Consider the following 19,908-nt stretch of genomic DNA (forward strand, 5'->3'; position numbering starts at 1 on the left):
GCAGAAAATAGTTCCCACAATAAGTTATTTAATGTTACTAAACCAACTTCAAGATTTGAACACGATAACAAAATACAATTTATGTTCATTGTCATCTCATATAAACAAAGATTAAACAAAACCATACAAACATATCAGCAGTCAGACAGAGAGAGACAGAAAGTTTCCCATCTGGGTTTATGTACACCAGACTTCAATAAATACATATAAATTCCGTTAATTTACTTAAAGCTGGGATCCTTAATTTGAACAATAAGAAACAATCACCACACTTATGTTTTGGTAAAAAGCTTAGTGATGGACCTGGAGAAATGTAACTACTCTATAATTCATAAAACAGAGCGCTTAAAAGCTTGATCATTCAAAATATCAACAGTATTGTTTTAACTATGTTGAGTCTATACAGTGTACATTCTACATTGTTTAAAAGCAAAGGAGCAAAACAACCTCATATGTTGGGCTCAGATGGGGTACGACAGTAGAAACTAAGTATCCCAGTATTAAGCAACCCCTAACAGTCTATCTTTAATGCAGAACATACATTTCTTTCAACATAAACATTATAAACTAAATCATATAAACCCCAGACTAAACCCTGATATTGCAATATGAAAGACACGTTCCTCCCAAATGACACATCAGGCAAATAAACGTAGCAACATATCCATGTACAAAATCCTAATGATGCTGGTCTCCACACCTGCCTTTAGGTGTTTCAGACTGCTGTAAAGCCTGGCCTCCACCCCTGCCTTCAGGTGTTTCAGACTGCTGTAAAGCCTGGCCTCCACCCCTGCATTCAGGTGTTTGCTGTGAAGCCTGGCCTCCACCCCTGCCTTCAGGTGTTTCAGACTGCTGTAAAGCCTGGCCTCCACCCCTGCCTTCAGGTGTTTCAGACTGCTGTAAAGCCTGGCCTCCACCCCTGGATTCAGGTGTTTGCTGTAAAGCCTGGCCTGAGGTCACTGTCACTGTTGACGTGGTAGGTCAGTATCAGTAGTCCAGTAGTTAACAGGATCAAGGCCACTTGTAACTTAAATTAGCCCACAATTGAACACAAGGTTCAACAGAAATTGTTCATATTCATAATCAGATCAGTCGTTAAGTCCATCCTTCTTGACCCAGTTCAGAGTGTGTGTGATTGTGAACATGTGTGTGTTTTTATAATCCCTCCCTCAGTCCTTCTTGGCCATGTTCAGTATGTGTGTGAGAAGTTTTATCGTCCCTCCCTCAGTCCTTCTTGGTCCAGTTCAGTGTGTGTGTGTGAGAAGTTTTATCGTCCCTCCCTTAGTCCTTCTTGGCCTAGTTCAGTGTGTGTGTGTGTGTGTGTGTTGTGTGTGTCAATCCTTCTTGGCCCAGTTCAGTGTGAGTGTGTGTGTGTGTCAGTCCTTCTTGGCCCAGTTCAGTCTGTCTGTCTGTGTGTGTGTCAGTCCTTCTTGGCCTGTCCTTGGCCTGGTCTCTGGCGGACCTCGGAAGCCATCTTCAGCAGTGACAGCAGGATAGGGACACACATGGGTAGGAACAGAGGGATGTAGATGGCAAACTTCTGGTCATCAGGGAAGTAGAGAAGGTGGAGCAGAGAGGGGTCAAAGAAGGCCCGCTCTGATTGGAGGATGGCCTCCTTACTGTACTGCATGGCCAGACCTAGGTTCCCCACCTCCAACTGACCCACGGCCAACTGGAGAGAGGCTACTGCAGACGACACCTGACGGAAAAGGACAACAGCCAATCAAAACGTAGGAAAACACCATGACAATGGTAGTAATCGTAGGGTTGAATGAACACAAACCTGTTCGGCGATGTTGTCGTTGATGACGATGTTTCCGATCTGGTCCAGCAACTGGGCCAATGATGTGATGGTTGTTGTTGCTGTAGCAACGTTTTCCACACTGCGAGTCCACATCAGGCGGTCCAACTCCCAGTCAGCCAATCCCGCATTGCCACACGGGCCAATCAGGAAACCAGGGGGAGGGGCTGCCGACTGGACACCCAACATCAGCCTGTCAAAGGGCGAAAGAGGGGTTAATAGGTCATATAGGAATAGGGGTCCTCTCAGAAATGGGACCGATCCTGTGATGTAGCTATAAACAAGAAAAAGAACCAGGTGACCCTAGTGCGTCCGGCCTGAACTAGGAGGAATGGACGTTGTTGCCCCCGCTGGATTCGAACCGGGGTCTCCTATGTTAGAGGCTGTGTCTTCAACAACTACGCTACTAAACTATACGTGTGCCGTGTTCTGCAGTGTTAAACCAATTAGTCGAAACTCCACGGTTCTCGAAAATAGTTCCCTACATTTAGCTAACATCCAAACCAACAGGTATAACAGGGTTGATACACTACATTCACTGTGTTAAATTAGAAAGACATTACTTTAGGGACCGATTGGGACATACTACCTCATCATAAAATGTTGTTTCTCGACATTAGATCATTTTGTCACGCATTAACATCACGCCAAGTGTCTGTGGCGGGGATCGAACCCCGGTCGCCCACATGGCAGTCCTCTCTAACCACAATGCTATTTAACAAGGGCTTGTCAGTCAGTCAGACAGGCACTCAGTAAGCGACTTCTTGGCTGGCTCGGCATACACGATCCGGCAAAAACAAATTCACAAAAACACATCGCTGCACACACACAAACATATTAACACAAACCTCTTTACACACACTAAAACCAGCACATATCCACACATTTATGAGCAGACAGAATGAGAGCAACGAACCGTAGCTGAGGCAGGAAGACTCCCATCACTCTTCTCATGTCTATGTGGACATCAACAGGGAGCTCAGTGCCACTGGCGTTCACATTATAAACCTGGAAAACACACACACACCTGTACTATGTACATTATGATCACTGGTCACTGTCTACTTTTTAAATTTGATCTGAGGAATTCTTTTTGCATTGTATTAGCTAATTGCAAAAATTTAATAAAGGCGAGAACCACTGTCTGGGAGACAAAAGTGATTGGAGATCAATATCTTTGACATCCTGTCTGGGCAAAGTACAAAGAAAAGGTCATTGTCCAGAATATAATTTTAGCTCTTGAGGAACACCAAAATCAGTCTGGCCATCTGCCTAATCTCAGCAGTCTGCCTATCAGCCAAATCCCAGCAGTCTGCCTATCAGCCAGATCCCAGCAGTCTGCCTATCAGCCAAATCTCAGACAGGTTCAGGTGCGTCAAATACACGGGTCAGCACCGGCCAGAGTTTATGCTAGACTTTATTTTGGGCGGGTAATATGGCCATTAGAATTGCAGAATTCCGGCCATATAGAACAGTTACCAGACATATGTTTTAAATAGTCATAACAACTTACATTTAAACAGCAATAAAACACAAACGCTCATTATTTGAGCCAGATCGCAATTATCTTTTATACACAACGATGTTCTTGCACACAATTTTGATTCCAAATTCATGTTTCCAATCTGAATAAGGGATTTTAGGCCAATGTTAGAAACGTTTTAACAAATAACATTCAAATTTTGAACATAAACCTTGGTAATGACACTGGTTATATCGACTATGTCCACTGGTTATATCGACTATGTCCACTGGTTATATCGACTATGTCCACTGGTTATATCGACTATGTCCACTGGTTATATCGACTATGTCCACTGGTTATATCGACTATGTCCACTGGTTATATCGACTATGTCCACTGGTTATATCGACTATGTTCACTGGTTATATCTACTATGTCCACTGGTTATATCGACTATGTCCACTGGTTATATCGACTATGTCCACTGGTTATATCGACTATGTCCACTGGTTATATCGACTATGTCCACTGGTTATATCGACTATGTCCACTGGTTATATCGAGTATGTTCACTGGTTATATCTACTATGTCCACTGGTTATATCGACTATGTCCACTGGTTATATCGACTATGTCCACTGGTTATATCGACTATGTCCACTGGTTATATCGACTATGTCCACTGGTTATATCGACTATTTTCACTGGTTATATCGACTATGTCCACTGGTTATATCGACTATTACTTGTTCTGTATTCTGATCTGTGTTTTACCATAATTCCTCCCCAGCGAGGGGAGCTGAAGGCGTTGGATGGGACGGTGTGTCTGCGATGGTCTGTGATGTGGAGGGGGGAGTGGCGTGAGTCTGGAACATACAGCAGGAAATTCAACACTGGGTTGGAGGACGCAGCGCTGGAGCCTGGACACAATAAAAACACACAAACACACACACACACAGTAATAAAGTCACATGGGCTAGTGATCAAACAGCATGCCCTGTAAACCTGGAAATAGATTGCACATGGCCATTAGCAGATGATGTCAAAGAACACAGTCAGACGTCTCCAAACATCAGTACATACATGACCTGAATGTCACCAGGACTGGTAGGAACTGGGTTTATTTGTGTGTAATGTGACGCTGTGTGTGTGTGTATGTAATGTGTGTAATATGTTGTTGTGTGTAATATGATGCTATGTGTGTGTAATAAGACGCTGTGTGTGTGTGTAATAAGACGCTGTGTGTGCGTAATAAGACGCTGTGTGTGCGTAATAAGACGCTGTGTGTGCGTAATAAGACGCTGTGTGTGCGTAATAAGACGCTGTGTGTGCGTAATAAGACGCTGTGTGTGTGTGTGTGTAATAACACACTGTGTGTGTGTAATAAGATGCCTTGTATATGTGTAATAAGATGCTGTGTGTGTGTGTGTGTGTAACATGAAGCTGTGTGTGTAACATGAAGCTGTGTGTGTTGCACAGTGTCATGATGCTATGTGTAAAATAATGCTTTGTGTAGTATGTTGCTGTGTGTAATATGATACTGTGTGTAATATGATACTGTGTGTAATATGATACTGTGTGTAATATGTTGCTGTGTGTAATATGATACTGTGTGTAATATGATGCTGTGTGTAATATGATGATGTGTGTAATATGTTGCTGTGTGTAATATGATACTGTGTGTAATATGTTGCTGTGTGTAATAAGACGCTGTGTGTGTGTTTTAAGACGCTGTGTGTGTGTTTTAAGACGCTGTGTGTGTGTAATAACACACTGTGTGTGTGTAATAACACACTGTGTGTGTGTAATAACACACTGTGTGTGTGTGTGTAATATGACACTGTGTGCAATATGTGTTTAATATGTTGCAGTGTGTGTAATATGACACTGTGCGTGTGTGTTCTCACCCAGTCTGGCCTCCACTGGGTTAATGACATGAGATAAGCTGTCAGCGTTGAGTGTGTATGCGTTGAGTGTGGGGTCATATCTAGGGTTGACCCCCAGAACAGCGTAGTAGAGGATCTGGGAGTCAATACTGAAGTTGGCCACAGGGGCCATCTTGGAGAGGAGAGGCTGGATGTAGCTGCTGATGGCTGCTTCTACATCCCAGTGGAGGAGGTGAGAGGTGGGGTCAGGGTTCAACAGACTGAAGGTGATCTCATAACCTGGGGAGAGAAAGGCATGTTGCACACAAAATTAATGTGTCTCTGTCTGGGTGTGTGTCTGCATGTGTGTGTGTGTGTGTCTGCATGTGAGTGTGTCTGCGTGTGTTTCTGCGTGTGTCTGTGCTTGTCTGCGTGTGTGTTTGTGTGTCTGCGTGTGTGTGTGTCTGTTCTTGTCTGTGTGTGTGTTTCTGCGTGTGTTGGTCTGCATGTGTGTGTCCATACTAACCTGGGCTAGACTTGAATGCTCGCATGCTGTCGGCCAGACCCTCTCTGCTCCTGTCGCCTGGACGCACGCGGTCGCTGAGGGCTGCTGTGATGTCACCATGGCTGAAAGACATCACCTGAAGCACCTGTTTGATCCATGTCTCCAGGCTGGCCAACACCTCCTTCAGGGCCACTGCCACTCTCATCTGCCCGCCAGCACGCAACAACGCAGTCCGCCTCTGGCCCACATACACACTCACACCCTGGAACACATTATGACCAACACACTCAAGAGGACCCACTGTGAAACTTCTGATTGGTTGACAGACACACAGCCAATTAAGAAACAGGACAAAGACATAAAACCCAGTTTCCAAAAAAGTTGGGACACTGCGTAAAATGTAAATAAAAACAGAATGCAATGATGTGCAAATCATTTTAACCCCATATGTAATATAAAATATTACAAAGACAACATATCAAATGTTGAAACTGAGAAAAAAAAAATTATTGCATATTCTATATGCCCACTTTGAATTTCATGCCAGCAACATGTTTCAAAAAGTTGGGACAGAGGCAAAAAAAGACTGGAAAAGTTGTGTAATGCTAATGAACTAAACCTGGTGGAATATCACACAACTCATTTGGTCAACTGGCAACAGGTCAGTAACATGATTGGGTATTAAAAGATCATTTCAGAGAGGATGGGTCTGTCAGAAGTGAGGATGGGGAGGGGTTCACCACTCTGTTAAAGACTGTGTGGGCAAATAGTGCAACAATTTAAGAATGTTTTTTTCTCAACAAAAATTTGCTAAGAATTTGGATATCTCATCATCTATGGTACATAATATAATTAAAATACTCTATTAGACACTATTTTAAATTAAATATAGGTATATATGATTTGCAAAGCATTGCATTCGGTTTTTATTAGCATTTTATGCAGCGTCCCAAAATGGAAACAGATTATAAATTAATCTCTTGGACTAAAATAAAGTTACATATTTCTCATCTATGGTATGTGCTGCCTCACCTCAATCTCCAACATCACCTCAATCTTCAATCTACACATAATTGTCACATTTTGTTTTAATCTCTCTACTTTTTGCTCTTTTTTCATTCCAGTAGCCACCATTCTTCCCAATTTCAATATATCCAATTTAGTTATAACAACTTCATTGCACTTCCAATTTAGTTATAACAACGTCTGCTAAATTAATAAATGTGCTGCAAAATCAAATGTACACTACCATGAAAAGCTTTTGAGCGCTCATTCTGGGAGAACTACGAAAAATAAATATGAAATTGTACCCCAAGATAATAGAGCACAGAAGGAACTCCCCACCCACACAGTATCAAAGGGATTCAGGTAATCAGACAAGGCTGACAAATCCCAAGTCATTCACCTGGCAACCTCAGATAATCCCTAGGAAATCAACTGGCTATCAGACCCAGTTAGATGTGTGTTCTCACCTCCGGTAGGACTGTGGAGGATTCTGGGACAACATAGATGACCACGGAGCCACTTGGGCTCTCACTGAGCATGTGGAGGGAGATGTCAGCCTCTATATGGGAGACAGGAGGGAGAGAGAGATAAGCCTCTATGTGGGAGACAGGAGGGAGGGAGATGTCAGCCTCTATGTGGGAGACAGGAGGGAGGGAGATGTCAGCCTCTATGTGGGAGACAGCGGGGAGGGAGATGTCAGCCTCTATGTGGGAGACAGGGGGGAGGGAGATGTCAGCCTCTATGTGGGAGACAGGGGGGAGGGAGATGTCAGCCTCTATGTGGGAGACAGGGGGGATGGAGATGTCACTCTCTATGTGGGAGACAGGGGGGAGGGAGATGTCACTCTCTATGTGGGAGACAGGAGGGAGGGAGATGTCACCCTCTATGTGGGAGACAGGAGGGAGGGAGGAGTGAAAGGAAGTCTGTAAAAGGGAGCGTATTAACAGGAGATATAGATCACAAACAGTTTGTGGAAAGTTCGTCCTCGCCAGTCTGAGGGAAGCTCAGACATCCACTAACCTGCAGCTGTAGACTGGTTCAGGGCGTCCTCCTCCATGATGGTAGCGGTTCTGTACCTTGTCTCATACCTGTACCTCAACCTGGTGGTCTCTGAGGGACAGAGAGACAGAAGGAATTAGGTTTTACTATGTAGTCAGTCCTTTTGTTTCATCTGTACATGCTGAACCAGCCACATACACCTCCACCCCACCCCCACCCAAATACTCCTCCCCACCCCCACCCAAATACTCCTCCCCTCCGATACACCTCCACCCCACCCCCACCCAAATACTCCTCCCCTCTGATCTCACCGTCCACAACGTGTTCCTCCTGACGTGTGTTAGAAGGCGGAATCTTCTTCTGGTGTTCAGCAGTCAGAGTTCCTTTAGAGAACACCACCTCAACCTCCACACTCAGCTGGAGCTGAAACCAAAAAGGTTAACTAGTAACGCACCTTTACACACACACACACACACACACACGAGCTAGAGCTGGTTAATAGTTAGTTAGTAGCAGATATAGGTATTTAGAAGTTACCTGTAGCTAAGCTAGTTGTCGCATGTAACTAACTCGCTGGTAAATCTTCAGTTGAGCTTGTTGGATAACAAAAAAGTTGGGATGCTGCATAACAAGCTAATAAAAACAGAAAGCAATCATGTGCAAATCACTTATCCCTATATATAATTGAAGATAGTTCTAAGACAACATATCAAATGTTGAAACTGAGACATTTTATTGTTTCTTGAAGAATACATGCCCATTTTGAATTTGATGCCAGCAACACATTTCAAAAACATTGGGGCATGGGCATGTTTACAACTGGGTTGCATCACCTCTTCTTTCAACAACACTCTGTAAGCGTTGGGGTACTGAGGAGACCAACTGCTTTAGTTTTGAAGTTAAATGTTTTCCCATTCTTGCTTGATAAAGGATTTCAGCTACTCACTAGTTCGGGGTTTCCTTTGTCATGTTTTTACTAAAGGATTTTTAAATTTTGATTTGTCAGACCACAGGACAGTTTTTCACTTCACCTCAGTCCATCTTAAATGAACTCGGGCCCAGAGAAGGTGGCAGCAGTTCTGGATCTTGTTTATATATGGTTTCTTTGCATGGTAGAGTTTTAACTTGCATTTGTGGACATACTGTGTTCACAGACAATGGAGTTTGGAAGTTTTCCTGAGCTCATGCAGTGATTTCCACTACAGAATCGTGTCCATTTTTAACGCAGTGCAGCCTGAGGGCCTGAAGATCACGGCCATCCAATATTGATTTTCGGTCTTGTCCCTTGCGTACAGAGATTTCTCTGATTTCTAGGAATCTTTTAATGATATTATGTACTGTAGATTATGAGATTTTAGATTACATAAGATTTAACTTCGTCATCGACCAGTACAAGTACAGTAAAATAAAATGCAGTTAGCATCTAACCAGAAGTCCAAATAGAAGAGGGCATGTTATTTAGAAGTATTAAGTATAGTGTATGTTACAAGTGGAATGTATAGATGTTGTGACAGATGAAGTAGTTGCAAAGTTGAGCCGCTGAGTTTTGCAACGTGTAAATAACTGTGGGGTGGAGATTTGTTAGTTTCTGATTTATGTTGCAGTACCAGTGGGTGACCACTGCTGGAGGTGGCGCTGCACCTTTTCCCGTTCAGCGGGAGAACACGCTGATTGTGGTGGCCTACTTCTTCTGCCCTGGGAGAGGAAGTAGGCCATCTTTAAAGAGGAGAGGGTTTTACTGCCGAGCACATGAGTGGTGGTGGTAAAAAGGGTGTGACTTTGACAGGTGTTGTGATGTCGAGGGTGAATCAGAAAATAAGTTGTTAATGACTGAATACGTGCATCTGTAGAGAACAAAACGCAAAGCTGACGGCCCACGGGCTCCGTAATGAAATTAAAGTTAACACAAACTCTAGTGGATGTTCTGGAAAGCACCCTCGACCATCTTACAATGTGAAATGAAGGCAAATACAGTGCTAATGGCAATTCTAAATGAGCAATGAAGGCAAATATGGGAGGGCAGAACATTTACAAGTATTAAGTATATGTATGTACAAGTGGGAAATGAACAGTTGTGCAATGAGGCAAATGCAAATGGTAATTCTAAATGTGCAGTGCAGGCAAGTTGACGGTGGCATGTGAAACTGAGATACAGGGATAGCAGCATTGAGGTTCATGAGGTAGACAAGTAGTACAAGGGAGTAGTGCAACAAGGTCACTGAGAGGCAGCACTATGCGCGGTGGGCGGGTGGGTATGTTTCATTGTGGGTGGGACCAAGTCATTGTTTTCAAGTCACATGTCACAAGTCACATTTGGCTGCAACAATAAAACCTCTGATTAAGGTCTACAGAGTGTCTATAGTTTTAGTTTGTATTGTGTAGGCTACATTTTCAAAGGTAAAAACTTTGTTGGGGAAATTATGAGGAACAATATCTACTTCAATAATACTTTACATAAGTTAAAGAATATTATAAGGTGGAGCACACTGAGAAACGGTTAGAGCTTAAGTAAATGTAAAGGACATTATCTAATATTATCAAAAACTATTTTGATGTTATTGTTGGTAATTTGCTTGTGCTCATTATCTTTGGAGAGGGATTGTGTAATACTATATTTGGCTGGGTGTGTGGTTGGATGTATTACACAATCCCTTGTTAGTGATGCAGTAGATGGAAAGGAACTGTTGAGCCTTCTGGTGCGGGAACGAAGAGACCTGTACCACCTGCCTGATGGGAGGAGGGCAAACAGTTCGTTGCATGGGTGTGAAAAGTCTCTGATGATGCTGCATGCCCTATGCAGATGCCGCTTGCGCAGGAGGTCTACGGTGGCTGGGAATCTGGGCACCAGTGATGTGCTGGAGGTCTACGATGGCTGGGAATCTGGGCACCAGTGATGTGCTGGGCGGTTTTCACCACCTGTTGCAGGGCTTTCAGCCAAACCACACAGTGGCACAGTTCATCAAAATGCTCTTGATTGTGTAGCGGTAAAAGTTCACAAGGATCTGGGAAGACAAGTGGGCCTTCTTCAGCCTCCTAAAGAAGTACAGGCGCTGCTGCGCCTTTTTGACCAGGGTTGAGGTGTTGAGGGTCCAGGAGAGGTCCTATGAGATGTGGACACCCAGGAATTTGAACCTGGACACGCTCCACATCAGAGCCATCGATGAGAGCTGGGGCGTGACTGCAAACTTCAGACTTCCTGTAATCCACAATGAGCTCCTTGGTCTTCTCTGGATTGAGGGCCAGGTTGTTGTCAGCGCACCATGCCGCCAGGCACTTGACCTCCTCCCTGTAGGCAGACTCATCATTGTCACTGATCTGGCCTACCACCATGGTGTTGTCTGTGAACTTGACGATGCCGTAGGAACTTGTGGAACACCAGTGTTCAGGATCAGGATGGAGGGGGTTCAGCACACAGCCCTGTGGAACACCAGTGTTCAGGATCAGGATGGAGGGGGTTCAGCACACAGCCCTGTGGAACACCAGTGTTCAGGATCAGGGTGGAGGGGGCTCAGCACACAGCCTTGTGGAACACCAGTGTTCAGGATCAGGGTGGAGGGGGCTCAGCACACAGCCTTGTGGTACACCAATGTTCAGGATCAGGGTGGAGGGGGCTCAGCACACAGCCTTGTGGAACACCAGTGTTCAGGATCAGGGTGGAGGGGGCTCAGCACACAGCCTTGTGGAACACCAGTGTTCAGGATCAGGATGGAGGAGGTGAAGTTGTCTAACCTGACAGACTGGGGTCAGGTGAGAATGAATGGTTGCCAGAGAGAAAGGTTGCATTGACAATGGCTCCTCATTTACTACACAGTTTTTTTGCTTACTATTGTTTGAATTTTTGTTCATGCTGCACTATCGCTCATACAGTATGATCTACAAGCACTTTTGGATTTTCGTTCATCACTGAACACAGACTTTTACTCTACTCACTGCTGCAATTCTTCTTTTCTGCCACTGATCTGTTTACCAATACGCCAATGGAAGAGAAAGAAGAGGGGCAAACGTGCCGTTATTCTATGCAGATCTCGGACAGGATACTGCAATCCGCCATTACCGAGCAGTCACTATTGTGCCCACCAAGCTTGTTCCTAAGCTCAGGACCCTGGGACTTAACACCTCCCTTTGCAATTGTATCTTGGACTTCCTGACGGGCAGACCCCAGGTGGTGAGAATGGGCAACCTCACCTCCTCTGCACTGACCCTTAGCACCGGAGCCCCCCAGGGCTGTGTACTCAGTCCCCTCCTGTACTCCCTGTTCACACATGACTCCGTGGCCACACACAGCTCCAACATCATCCTCAAACTCACAGATGACACAACCATCCTGGGTCTCATCTCCAACATTAATGAGACTGCGTACAGAGAAGAGGTAAGGAACCTGGCTACATGGTGCCAGGACAACAACTTCTCAACGTCTGTACGACTAAAGAGATGATCGTGGACTTCAGGAAGTGGCGGGGGAGTGTCATGCCCCCATACACATCAATGGAGCTGAAGTGGAGAGTCACGAGAAATTCAAGTTTCTCTGTGTGTTCATCAAGGATGAGCTCACTCAGTCCAGACAAGCGAACCCGGCAGTGAAAACTGCCCATAAACGGCTATACTCTGTGAGGAGACTAGAAATTTGGCATGTCTGCAAAAACCAACTTCTACAGGCGCACCATGAAAAGCATCCTCACAGGCTGCATTACTGCCTGGTACGGCACTGCAAGTCCCTCCAGAGGATGGTAAAGTATGCGGAGCACATCAATGGCTGCCATCTCCCCTTCGTGCAAGAAATCTACCTACCATACACAATGCCTGAGGAAAGCACGGAAAATCAAAGTCCTAGGCCTTTTATTAAGTATTCTGTTTCGTTTCTGTCTGTTTTGTTTCATTTATTAAATGTTCTCTGTTCTCCCTGCTCTTGTGTCCTGCCTCCATCCAACATTGTGACAGTTATGTCTATTGGTAATACTGTAACTGTCAGGACTCGACTAAACTGATCAGATTTGTTAATAAACTTTTTCTCATGGTCCTTTTCATCCTGTGAACAAATCTTTTGGATCACTGTAAGGAACGACAATGACTAAGGAGAAGGTAGCAGAAGTCTTTTAATCGTTTGAATCTCTCATTATCAGCCTTAGTATACAGAATTAACGCAAAAAAATGATAAGGTCTATTAACATTTATTAGATGATCTATTACATTTTAAAAGTTGTAATGATTGGATAAATATAATTACGTTTAGAATAAACTTTTATTACTATTTCCTAATGATTTCTTTCAATATAAATTGAACCTTGATTTTGCCTCTGGACAATTTGTTGGGCTTGTGTGTTTTTTGTACAATAATTCATGCCCCGTGGCCTGCAGTCAGACTTTTTTAAAATCTTTTAATAATACACATAGTGAACATGGTTTTGTTAATGGCTGTAAAGCATGATATGGTGTAGCATTTGCTCTTAGTTAGAATTAAGAGTGGGACTAAGGTTCCTTCCTATTTCCATCTTCATAACAAGTGTAGCCCAACTTAGACAGTTATTTGAGGGTCTGCTAGACTTCCCCGGGGAGGGCTGACTCAAATGAACATAATTAGTCTAAAGGTTTGTTCCTTCTCCTGAACGATTTGAAAAGATCAGTCAAGTGAGTAGAATTTCCCATCACTACACCAAACTCTTTTCAATTTTACGTTGTGATACGTTATTCTGAAATTGTTGCACTATTTACCAGCGCAGTCTTTCACAGAGTCAAAAACCCCTCCCCATCTTTACCTCTGAAAGACTCATCCTCTCTGGAATGCTCTTTTAATAACCAATCATGATACTGACCTGTTGCCAATTTACCTTATTTGCTGCGTGATGTTCCTCGAGGTTTAGTTTTTTAGCATTACACAATTTTTCAGTCTTTTGTTACCCCTGTCCCAGCTTTTTTGAAACATGTTGCTGGGATGAAATTCAAAATGGGCATATATAGTATTTTTCAAGAAACAATAACATTTCTCATGTTGTCTTTGTACAATTTTATATTGAATGTAGGGTTAAAATGATTTGCACATCAATGCAATGTTTTTCTTTACATTTTACATAGATTTCCAACTTTTTTGGAAACAGGGTTGTAGATGGCTCATAGTTACCTGTAGCTTGCGCTGGCTGGCCAACAGTCACATGTAAATAAGCTATCTGGTAAATATTGACCTGTAGCTGAACTAGCTGATAAATAGTAACCTGTACATGAGCTAGCTGGTTAATATTTATTGGTACATGAGCTAGCTGGTTAATACACTGCTCAAAATAATTATGGGAACACGTAATCATCACAGGATAACACCTAGTCAATTCAACTTCAGGGATACCAATCTGTCCAGTTAGGAAGCATAAGCGAATGTGAATCAACAGGTTGTAGTTACCTGGTTGAGCTAGCTGGTGAACAGTTACCCGTAGCTGAGCTAGCTGGTTAACAGTTACCCGTAGCTGAGCTAGCTGGTTAACAGTAACCCGTAGCTGAACTAGCTGGTTAATAGTTACCTGTAGCTGAACTAGCTGGTTAATAGTTACCTGTAGCTGAGCTAGCTGGTTAATAGTTACCTGTAGCTGAGCTAGCTCGTTGATTTGAGCAACAGGTAACCAGGCTCTGTATGTCTCAGTAGTTTTCCACCATAGAGGAACTCCTACAGCGATCACTACTGCCGCTATGGCCAGGGCCGCCAGACGGCCTCGATGACGCTCTGCAACACATTACACACACGCACGCACACACGCACGCACGCACACACGCACGCACACAGGCACGCACACACGCACGCACGCACACACACACACACACACACGCACGCACGCACAAGCGAGAAAAGGTGTGTTAAGACTTTTTTTAAATAGTTCCTAAAATAGCCTGATTTTAAACAACAGATAAACAGTGTGGTTTAACAAAGAACATCCAAAGATATCTCAATTTAAAAACTATTTTTAATTTCATTTTGTAACAGAATGTGGGGTCCAAAGTGGGAGAATACTTCTGACAGCCACTGTATGAAGTCCTTAAGGACATTCAGAGTTGCTGATGTCCACCCCTGGCCAGCTCTGAAGCCTGGATGAGACAATAAGGTTGGAAATTGGTCTAAAATGCCCCTAAAGATAACGCCTCACAGTTAGCTGTGTCATTGTGAGACCAGGGTTTGAATCATGCTCACAGTCCCACAGAGGGCAGAGCAAATAGCCACCACAGCACAGTTTTCATGGGTTAGTATTCAGATATTGTTGCCTCGTCTAGTCCTTGTGGCGGTTCGGACGTCTGTGAGCTCAATCAAGTTAGAAGACCAGAAAAAGTATTCCCTCAGGGGCATAAAGCAGGATTCAACATTAATGATGGCCCGCTGGCCCAGGGCCAGTAAGACCTAACATCAGACTGTAAGAAAATTCAAACGTAAATTAAATATTTCATAGTATGAAAAAACTAAATTCAGTCGATGACAATTTCTTCCAAACTTCATTCTATGACTTTTTATAATGGTGTGATTCGTGGCTAATCGGGAGCGAGAATTCAACGCCCAGATAAAGCCCCGCCTCCACGCCAATAAAGGCTCAAAACTTGGTTTTGAGAAAACACGACTCGAACGAAGGTGGGGCGAAATTGAAATCGTAAGAAGCGAACGTGGAAAAAACTTGTTTGAACAAAGTCATTTTAGTCAATTTAATGATTTTAGCATACACATTTTCCATGCTTGAATATTTTTTTTTTCATACGATTGAATTTAGTTTTTTCATACTATGAAATATTTCATTTACGTTTGAATTTTCTTAGTCAATACATTTTAGCTCAATTTGGCTCTAGAGCAGGACCCAAATATGGTATCGTACGAGGCAAATCAAACGCGTAAATTTTTGTTTTCGTGAAATGAACAGGTTCCATGGGTCGAAAACGATAACGTCAAGGGACACACATACTGCCATTCATGTTGTGCGTTCCCGACGAAACCCGATAAGACAGTCGTTTATTAAGGGAAATAACAACTTCCCTAAAACCTGCTCTTAAGTCCCTGCGGCATATCGCGTGTATTGTGACCAAACGGGCTGTTGACAACCCCGCGCCTGCACAAATGAACGTCTGCCTGCTCCGAATGAATGAGGTAGGGCAAAGCCAAAAGCGAAAAACTACACTGAACAAAATTATAAACGCAACACTTTTGTTTTTGCCCCCATTTATCATGAGCTGAATTCAAAGATCTAAGACTTTCTCTATGTGCACAAAAGGCCTATTTCTCTCAAATATTGTTCAAAAATATGTCTAGATCTGTGTTAGTGAGCACTTCTTTGCCGAGATAATCCATCCACCTCACAGGTGTGGCATATTAAGATGCTGATTAGACAGCATGATTATTGCACAGGTGTGCCTTGGGCTGGCCACAATAAAAGGCCACTCTAAAATGTGCAGTTTCACTGTATTGGGGGGGTCTGAAAACAAGTCAGTATCTGGTATGACCACCATTTGCCTCACACAGTGCAACACATCTCCTTCGCATAGAGTTGATCAGGTTGTTGATTGTTGCCTGTGAAAAGTAGGTTCGCTCCTCTTCAATGGCTGTGCAAAGTTGCTGGATATTGGCAGGACCTGGAATACGCTGTCGTATACGCCGATCCAGAGCATCCCAAACATGCTCAATGTGACATGTCTGGTGAGTATGCTGGCCATGCAAGAACTGGGATGTTTTCAGCTTCCAGGAATTGTGTACAGATCCTTGCAACATGGGGCAGTGCATTATCATGCTGCAACATGAGGTGATGGTCGTGGATGAATGGCACAACAAAGGGCCTCAGGATCTCGTCACGGTATCTCTGTGCATTCAAAATGCCATCAATAAAATGCACCTGTGTTTGTTGTCCATAACACACACCTGCCCATACCATAACCCCACCGCCACCAAGGGCCACTCCATCCACAACGTTGACATCAGCAAACCGCTCACCCACACGACGCCATACACGCTGTCTGCCATCTGCCCTGTACAGTGAAAACCGGGATTCATCCGTCAATAGAAAACCTTTCCAAAGTGCCAGACGCCATCTAATGTGAGCATTTGCCCACTCAATTTGGTTACAACGACAAACTGCAGTCAGGTCGAGACCCCGATGAGGACAACGAGCATGCAGATGAGCTTCTCACTAATACAGATTTAGACAGATTTGTGAACAATACTTGAGAGAAATAGGCCCTTTTATGTACATCTTTGAGTTCAGCTCATGATAAATGGGGGAAAAAACAAAGTGTTGCTACGTCCATGACCGTTAAATATGGTTAGAAACCATACGGACATGGCTTGACAGTAAGTGTCATGCTAACTACGCCTGCCTAAGCGCTTGGTAGCAGTGACACAGAAGTCAGTCAACCAACTAGTGGAAGTACTGTATTGGGCCATATTTATGTTACCATAAATATATTAACTCAATTATTTTAATTTCATACTTTTATGTCAAATCAAATCAGCAAGCATCTCCATGAAAAGATGATAACGGTATTATACTAGCTAATATTTTGATAACCATTTTTTAAAAAGAAATGATGTGCGTTGCATCATATTTATGTAAACAGCAATTGCTTGTATCAGCTCATGTCTCATCACATGCAAATCTGTGATATAAATCAATATTCTGATGATATAATACTTACATACCCGGCCCCGGATAAGCGGAAGAAGATGGATATGTGCAAAATACAATTATATAATGTTTTTTAAAATTCAGTTTGGGGCAGTGAAAATACATTCCCGGCCAGTAGATTTGAGACAAAAAAGTTAAGGTTGGACCCTGATAAGGATTACAGCATATACTTTTTGGTTGAGCAAGCACATAAAAAAACAGAACAACATCAGATTTGCTTTGGAGGACATTGGGAGATAAAGGGGTAACAGGACACTCGTTGGTTTGGCCATTAAAAGAACAACTGCTTTTATTTCCCCTTGGAGTCGCTGTTTGGTCAGGGGAATCCAGAAATATCTGGAGGTTCTGTGGGAAAGACTACATGGAACGGGAGCATTAGTGCCGCCAGTGGGAATAGGTGGTCAACGAAGCTTCAGACTTGACGGCATTTCCGAATTTTAATACAGTAGCCGGCTGTGATGAGGCGTTGATGATGACGACAACCTCATTATTGCAACTGGCTGGTTAGCTTTTACGACGTTATCCTCATTATTGTAAGTAATTGGTCAGTCAGCATGTGATGTTATCCTCATCATAGCAACTGACTGGTCATCTTGTGATGTCATCCTCATCATAGTAACTGACTGATCAGGTTGTAATGATCATGATTATTTTAGCTGATCAGTCACCTTGAAATGATGATGGTAATGCTGCTGATATACTTAACTGACTTTAATAACTGACTGGTCAACTGTAGTCAGTAGTGCTACAGACTGTATATGAAAACTAATAAGGCTCAATATATTGCACTGTAAACAGCTAGATACACACTGGAAGGAACCTAGTTAGCTGAAGTTGTTGCTATCTAGGATAGGTGCCTAAGCGAAAAACACAATCAAACAGAGATTAAACCATATACGTTTATAACCGCTGTCTTGTGGTCTCTTCTTAAAGACTGGTCTGTGTGTGTGTTAATATTTCTACAGTTACGGTCGTTTAAAGAAAATAACACATTTTGATAGTCACTCACCGACTTCAACCGTTGCCATCTCCCTCAATGCAACTGGGCGGGGCTAGGACCTCATGAGAGACTGTTGTCCAATCAAAGCTCGCAATTCTATATAGTATCCAATCATGAATCAGAAGGCTGACATTAAATATTTACCAGGAAGTGGAGAAATACGGAACCTTGAAAGGGCCAATAAGTTGTGGTTTGCCGTACCAGCTCCCGAACACTGCAATGTAAGGTTTAGTGGAAATTGAATTGTTTGATTAGCAAATTTTATATAACTAACGAAAACGAGTCTTGTTTGTAGCCCAGACTGTTCTGTAGCCCGTATCATTGCTGGCAGAACCTTAAGAATCTTTGTGACGTCTTTGAAGATCTTAAGATCATATGTTTCTTTATATTGTCAAGTAATTGCAATTACCCGATCAATAAAAAAGTGTTGAATTTTAATAAATCCAATCTTTTTTTTTCATCCAGTGCATTTTGGGAAGTATTAAGACTTTTACTATATCTATGCATTTTATAGTGTTTTAGACTACATTTATAATTGATTCATGACTATTTTGCCATCAGTCTACACACAACTGATTAAAATCTACACACATAGTAAAACAAGCTTTTTAGAAATCTATGCCAACTTATTGAAAATAAAAACTGGAATATTGCATGTACATATATTCAGACCCTTTATTCAATACTTTTCAAACACCCATTGGCAAAGATTTCTCCCATTGTTTCGTTTTGATTAGATTCAACTTTATTGTAATACAGTACAACGAAATGCAGTTAGCATCTAACCAGAAGTGCAAATAGATGAGTGCAGAAGATTTACAAGTGAAAAGTATTTTATATGTGGGATGTATAAATGTGCAATGAAATCAAATGCAAGATCCTCTAAGATTGGATTGGGAAAGCATTGAGTTGCGATCCTCCGCTCTCCCTACAGAGTCTTTGCCGTAGTCCGAGGTCCTCTGTGCTCTGGATCACGTTTTCTTCTAAGACCTCTCTGTATTTTGCTCTGTCCATCCTTCCCTCAATCCTGATCAGTCTCCCAGTCCCTGCTGCTGAGAAGCATCCCCATAGCATGATGCTCCCACCACCATACTTCACCGTAGGAATGGTATTTGCCAGGTGACATGTTTTGGGTAATTAACATGACTTTATAAAAGGACAGACATGCATTTAAATGATATTGCAATGCCATATTACCAATTTCCCACATTCTATCCAAGTGTCATGAAATACATTCAAGCTTTATCTGTGGTGAACGATGCAGTAAACATGGGCCTGCACCTTATCCTACAACACATTCATAATCCAGTCAACATGGACCTGCACCTTATCCTACAACACATTCATAATCCAGTCAACATGGACCTGCACTTTATCCTACAACACATTCATAATCCAGTCAACATGGGCCTGCACCTCATCCTACAACAAATTCATAATCCAGTCAACATGGACCTGCACTTTATCCTACAACACATTCATAATCCAGTAAACATGGGCCTGCACCTTATCCTACAACACATTCATAATCCAGTAAACATGGGCCTGCACCTTATCCTACAACACATTCATAATCCAGTCAACATGGACCTGCACTTTATCCTACAACACATTCATAATCCAGTAAACATGGGCC

General features: G+C 42.9%; 1 protein-coding gene across 2 annotated transcripts; it reads right to left on the minus strand.

Annotated features, from left to right (window-relative positions):
- Positions 1-7: 7 nt before the first annotated feature.
- On the minus strand, positions 8-18,319 carry pigs (phosphatidylinositol glycan anchor biosynthesis, class S). 2 transcript variants are annotated; one of them, XM_010865689.3, is made up of 11 exons: positions 18,282-18,319; positions 14,207-14,346; positions 7,952-8,063; positions 7,662-7,751; positions 7,109-7,200; positions 5,658-5,898; positions 5,174-5,431; positions 4,041-4,186; positions 2,718-2,809; positions 1,784-1,994; positions 8-1,699 (listed from the first exon to the last, which is right to left on the minus strand). In XM_010865689.3, exons 1-11 carry the CDS (start codon positions 18,298-18,300, stop codon positions 1,421-1,423), a joined length of 1,680 nt encoding a protein of 559 aa, XP_010863991.2. In that variant the 5' UTR covers positions 18,301-18,319; the 3' UTR covers positions 8-1,420. The 2 variants fall into 2 exon arrangements, with proteins under 2 accessions (XP_010863991.2, XP_010863992.2); XM_010865690.4 differs by lacking the exons at positions 14,207-14,346; positions 18,282-18,319 and adding an exon at positions 8,178-8,243.
- Positions 18,320-19,908: the final 1,589 nt, after the last annotated feature.

The sequence above is a fragment of the Esox lucius genome, chromosome 7, assembly GCF_011004845.1.
Source record: "Esox lucius isolate fEsoLuc1 chromosome 7, fEsoLuc1.pri, whole genome shotgun sequence".
In the NCBI taxonomy this organism is placed as follows: domain Eukaryota; kingdom Metazoa; phylum Chordata; class Actinopteri; order Esociformes; family Esocidae; genus Esox; species Esox lucius.

Coding starts and splice junctions, on each gene's coding strand:
- pigs (XM_010865689.3), bottom strand. Junction 8,064..14,206: donor ACGAGCTAGCTCAGCTACAG/GTAACTATTAAC, acceptor TTTTGGTTTCAG/CTCCAGCTGAGTGTGGAGGT. Junction 1,995..2,717: donor GTCTTCCTGCCTCAGCTACG/GTTCGTTGCTCT, acceptor GCCCTTTGACAG/GCTGATGTTGGGTGTCCAGT.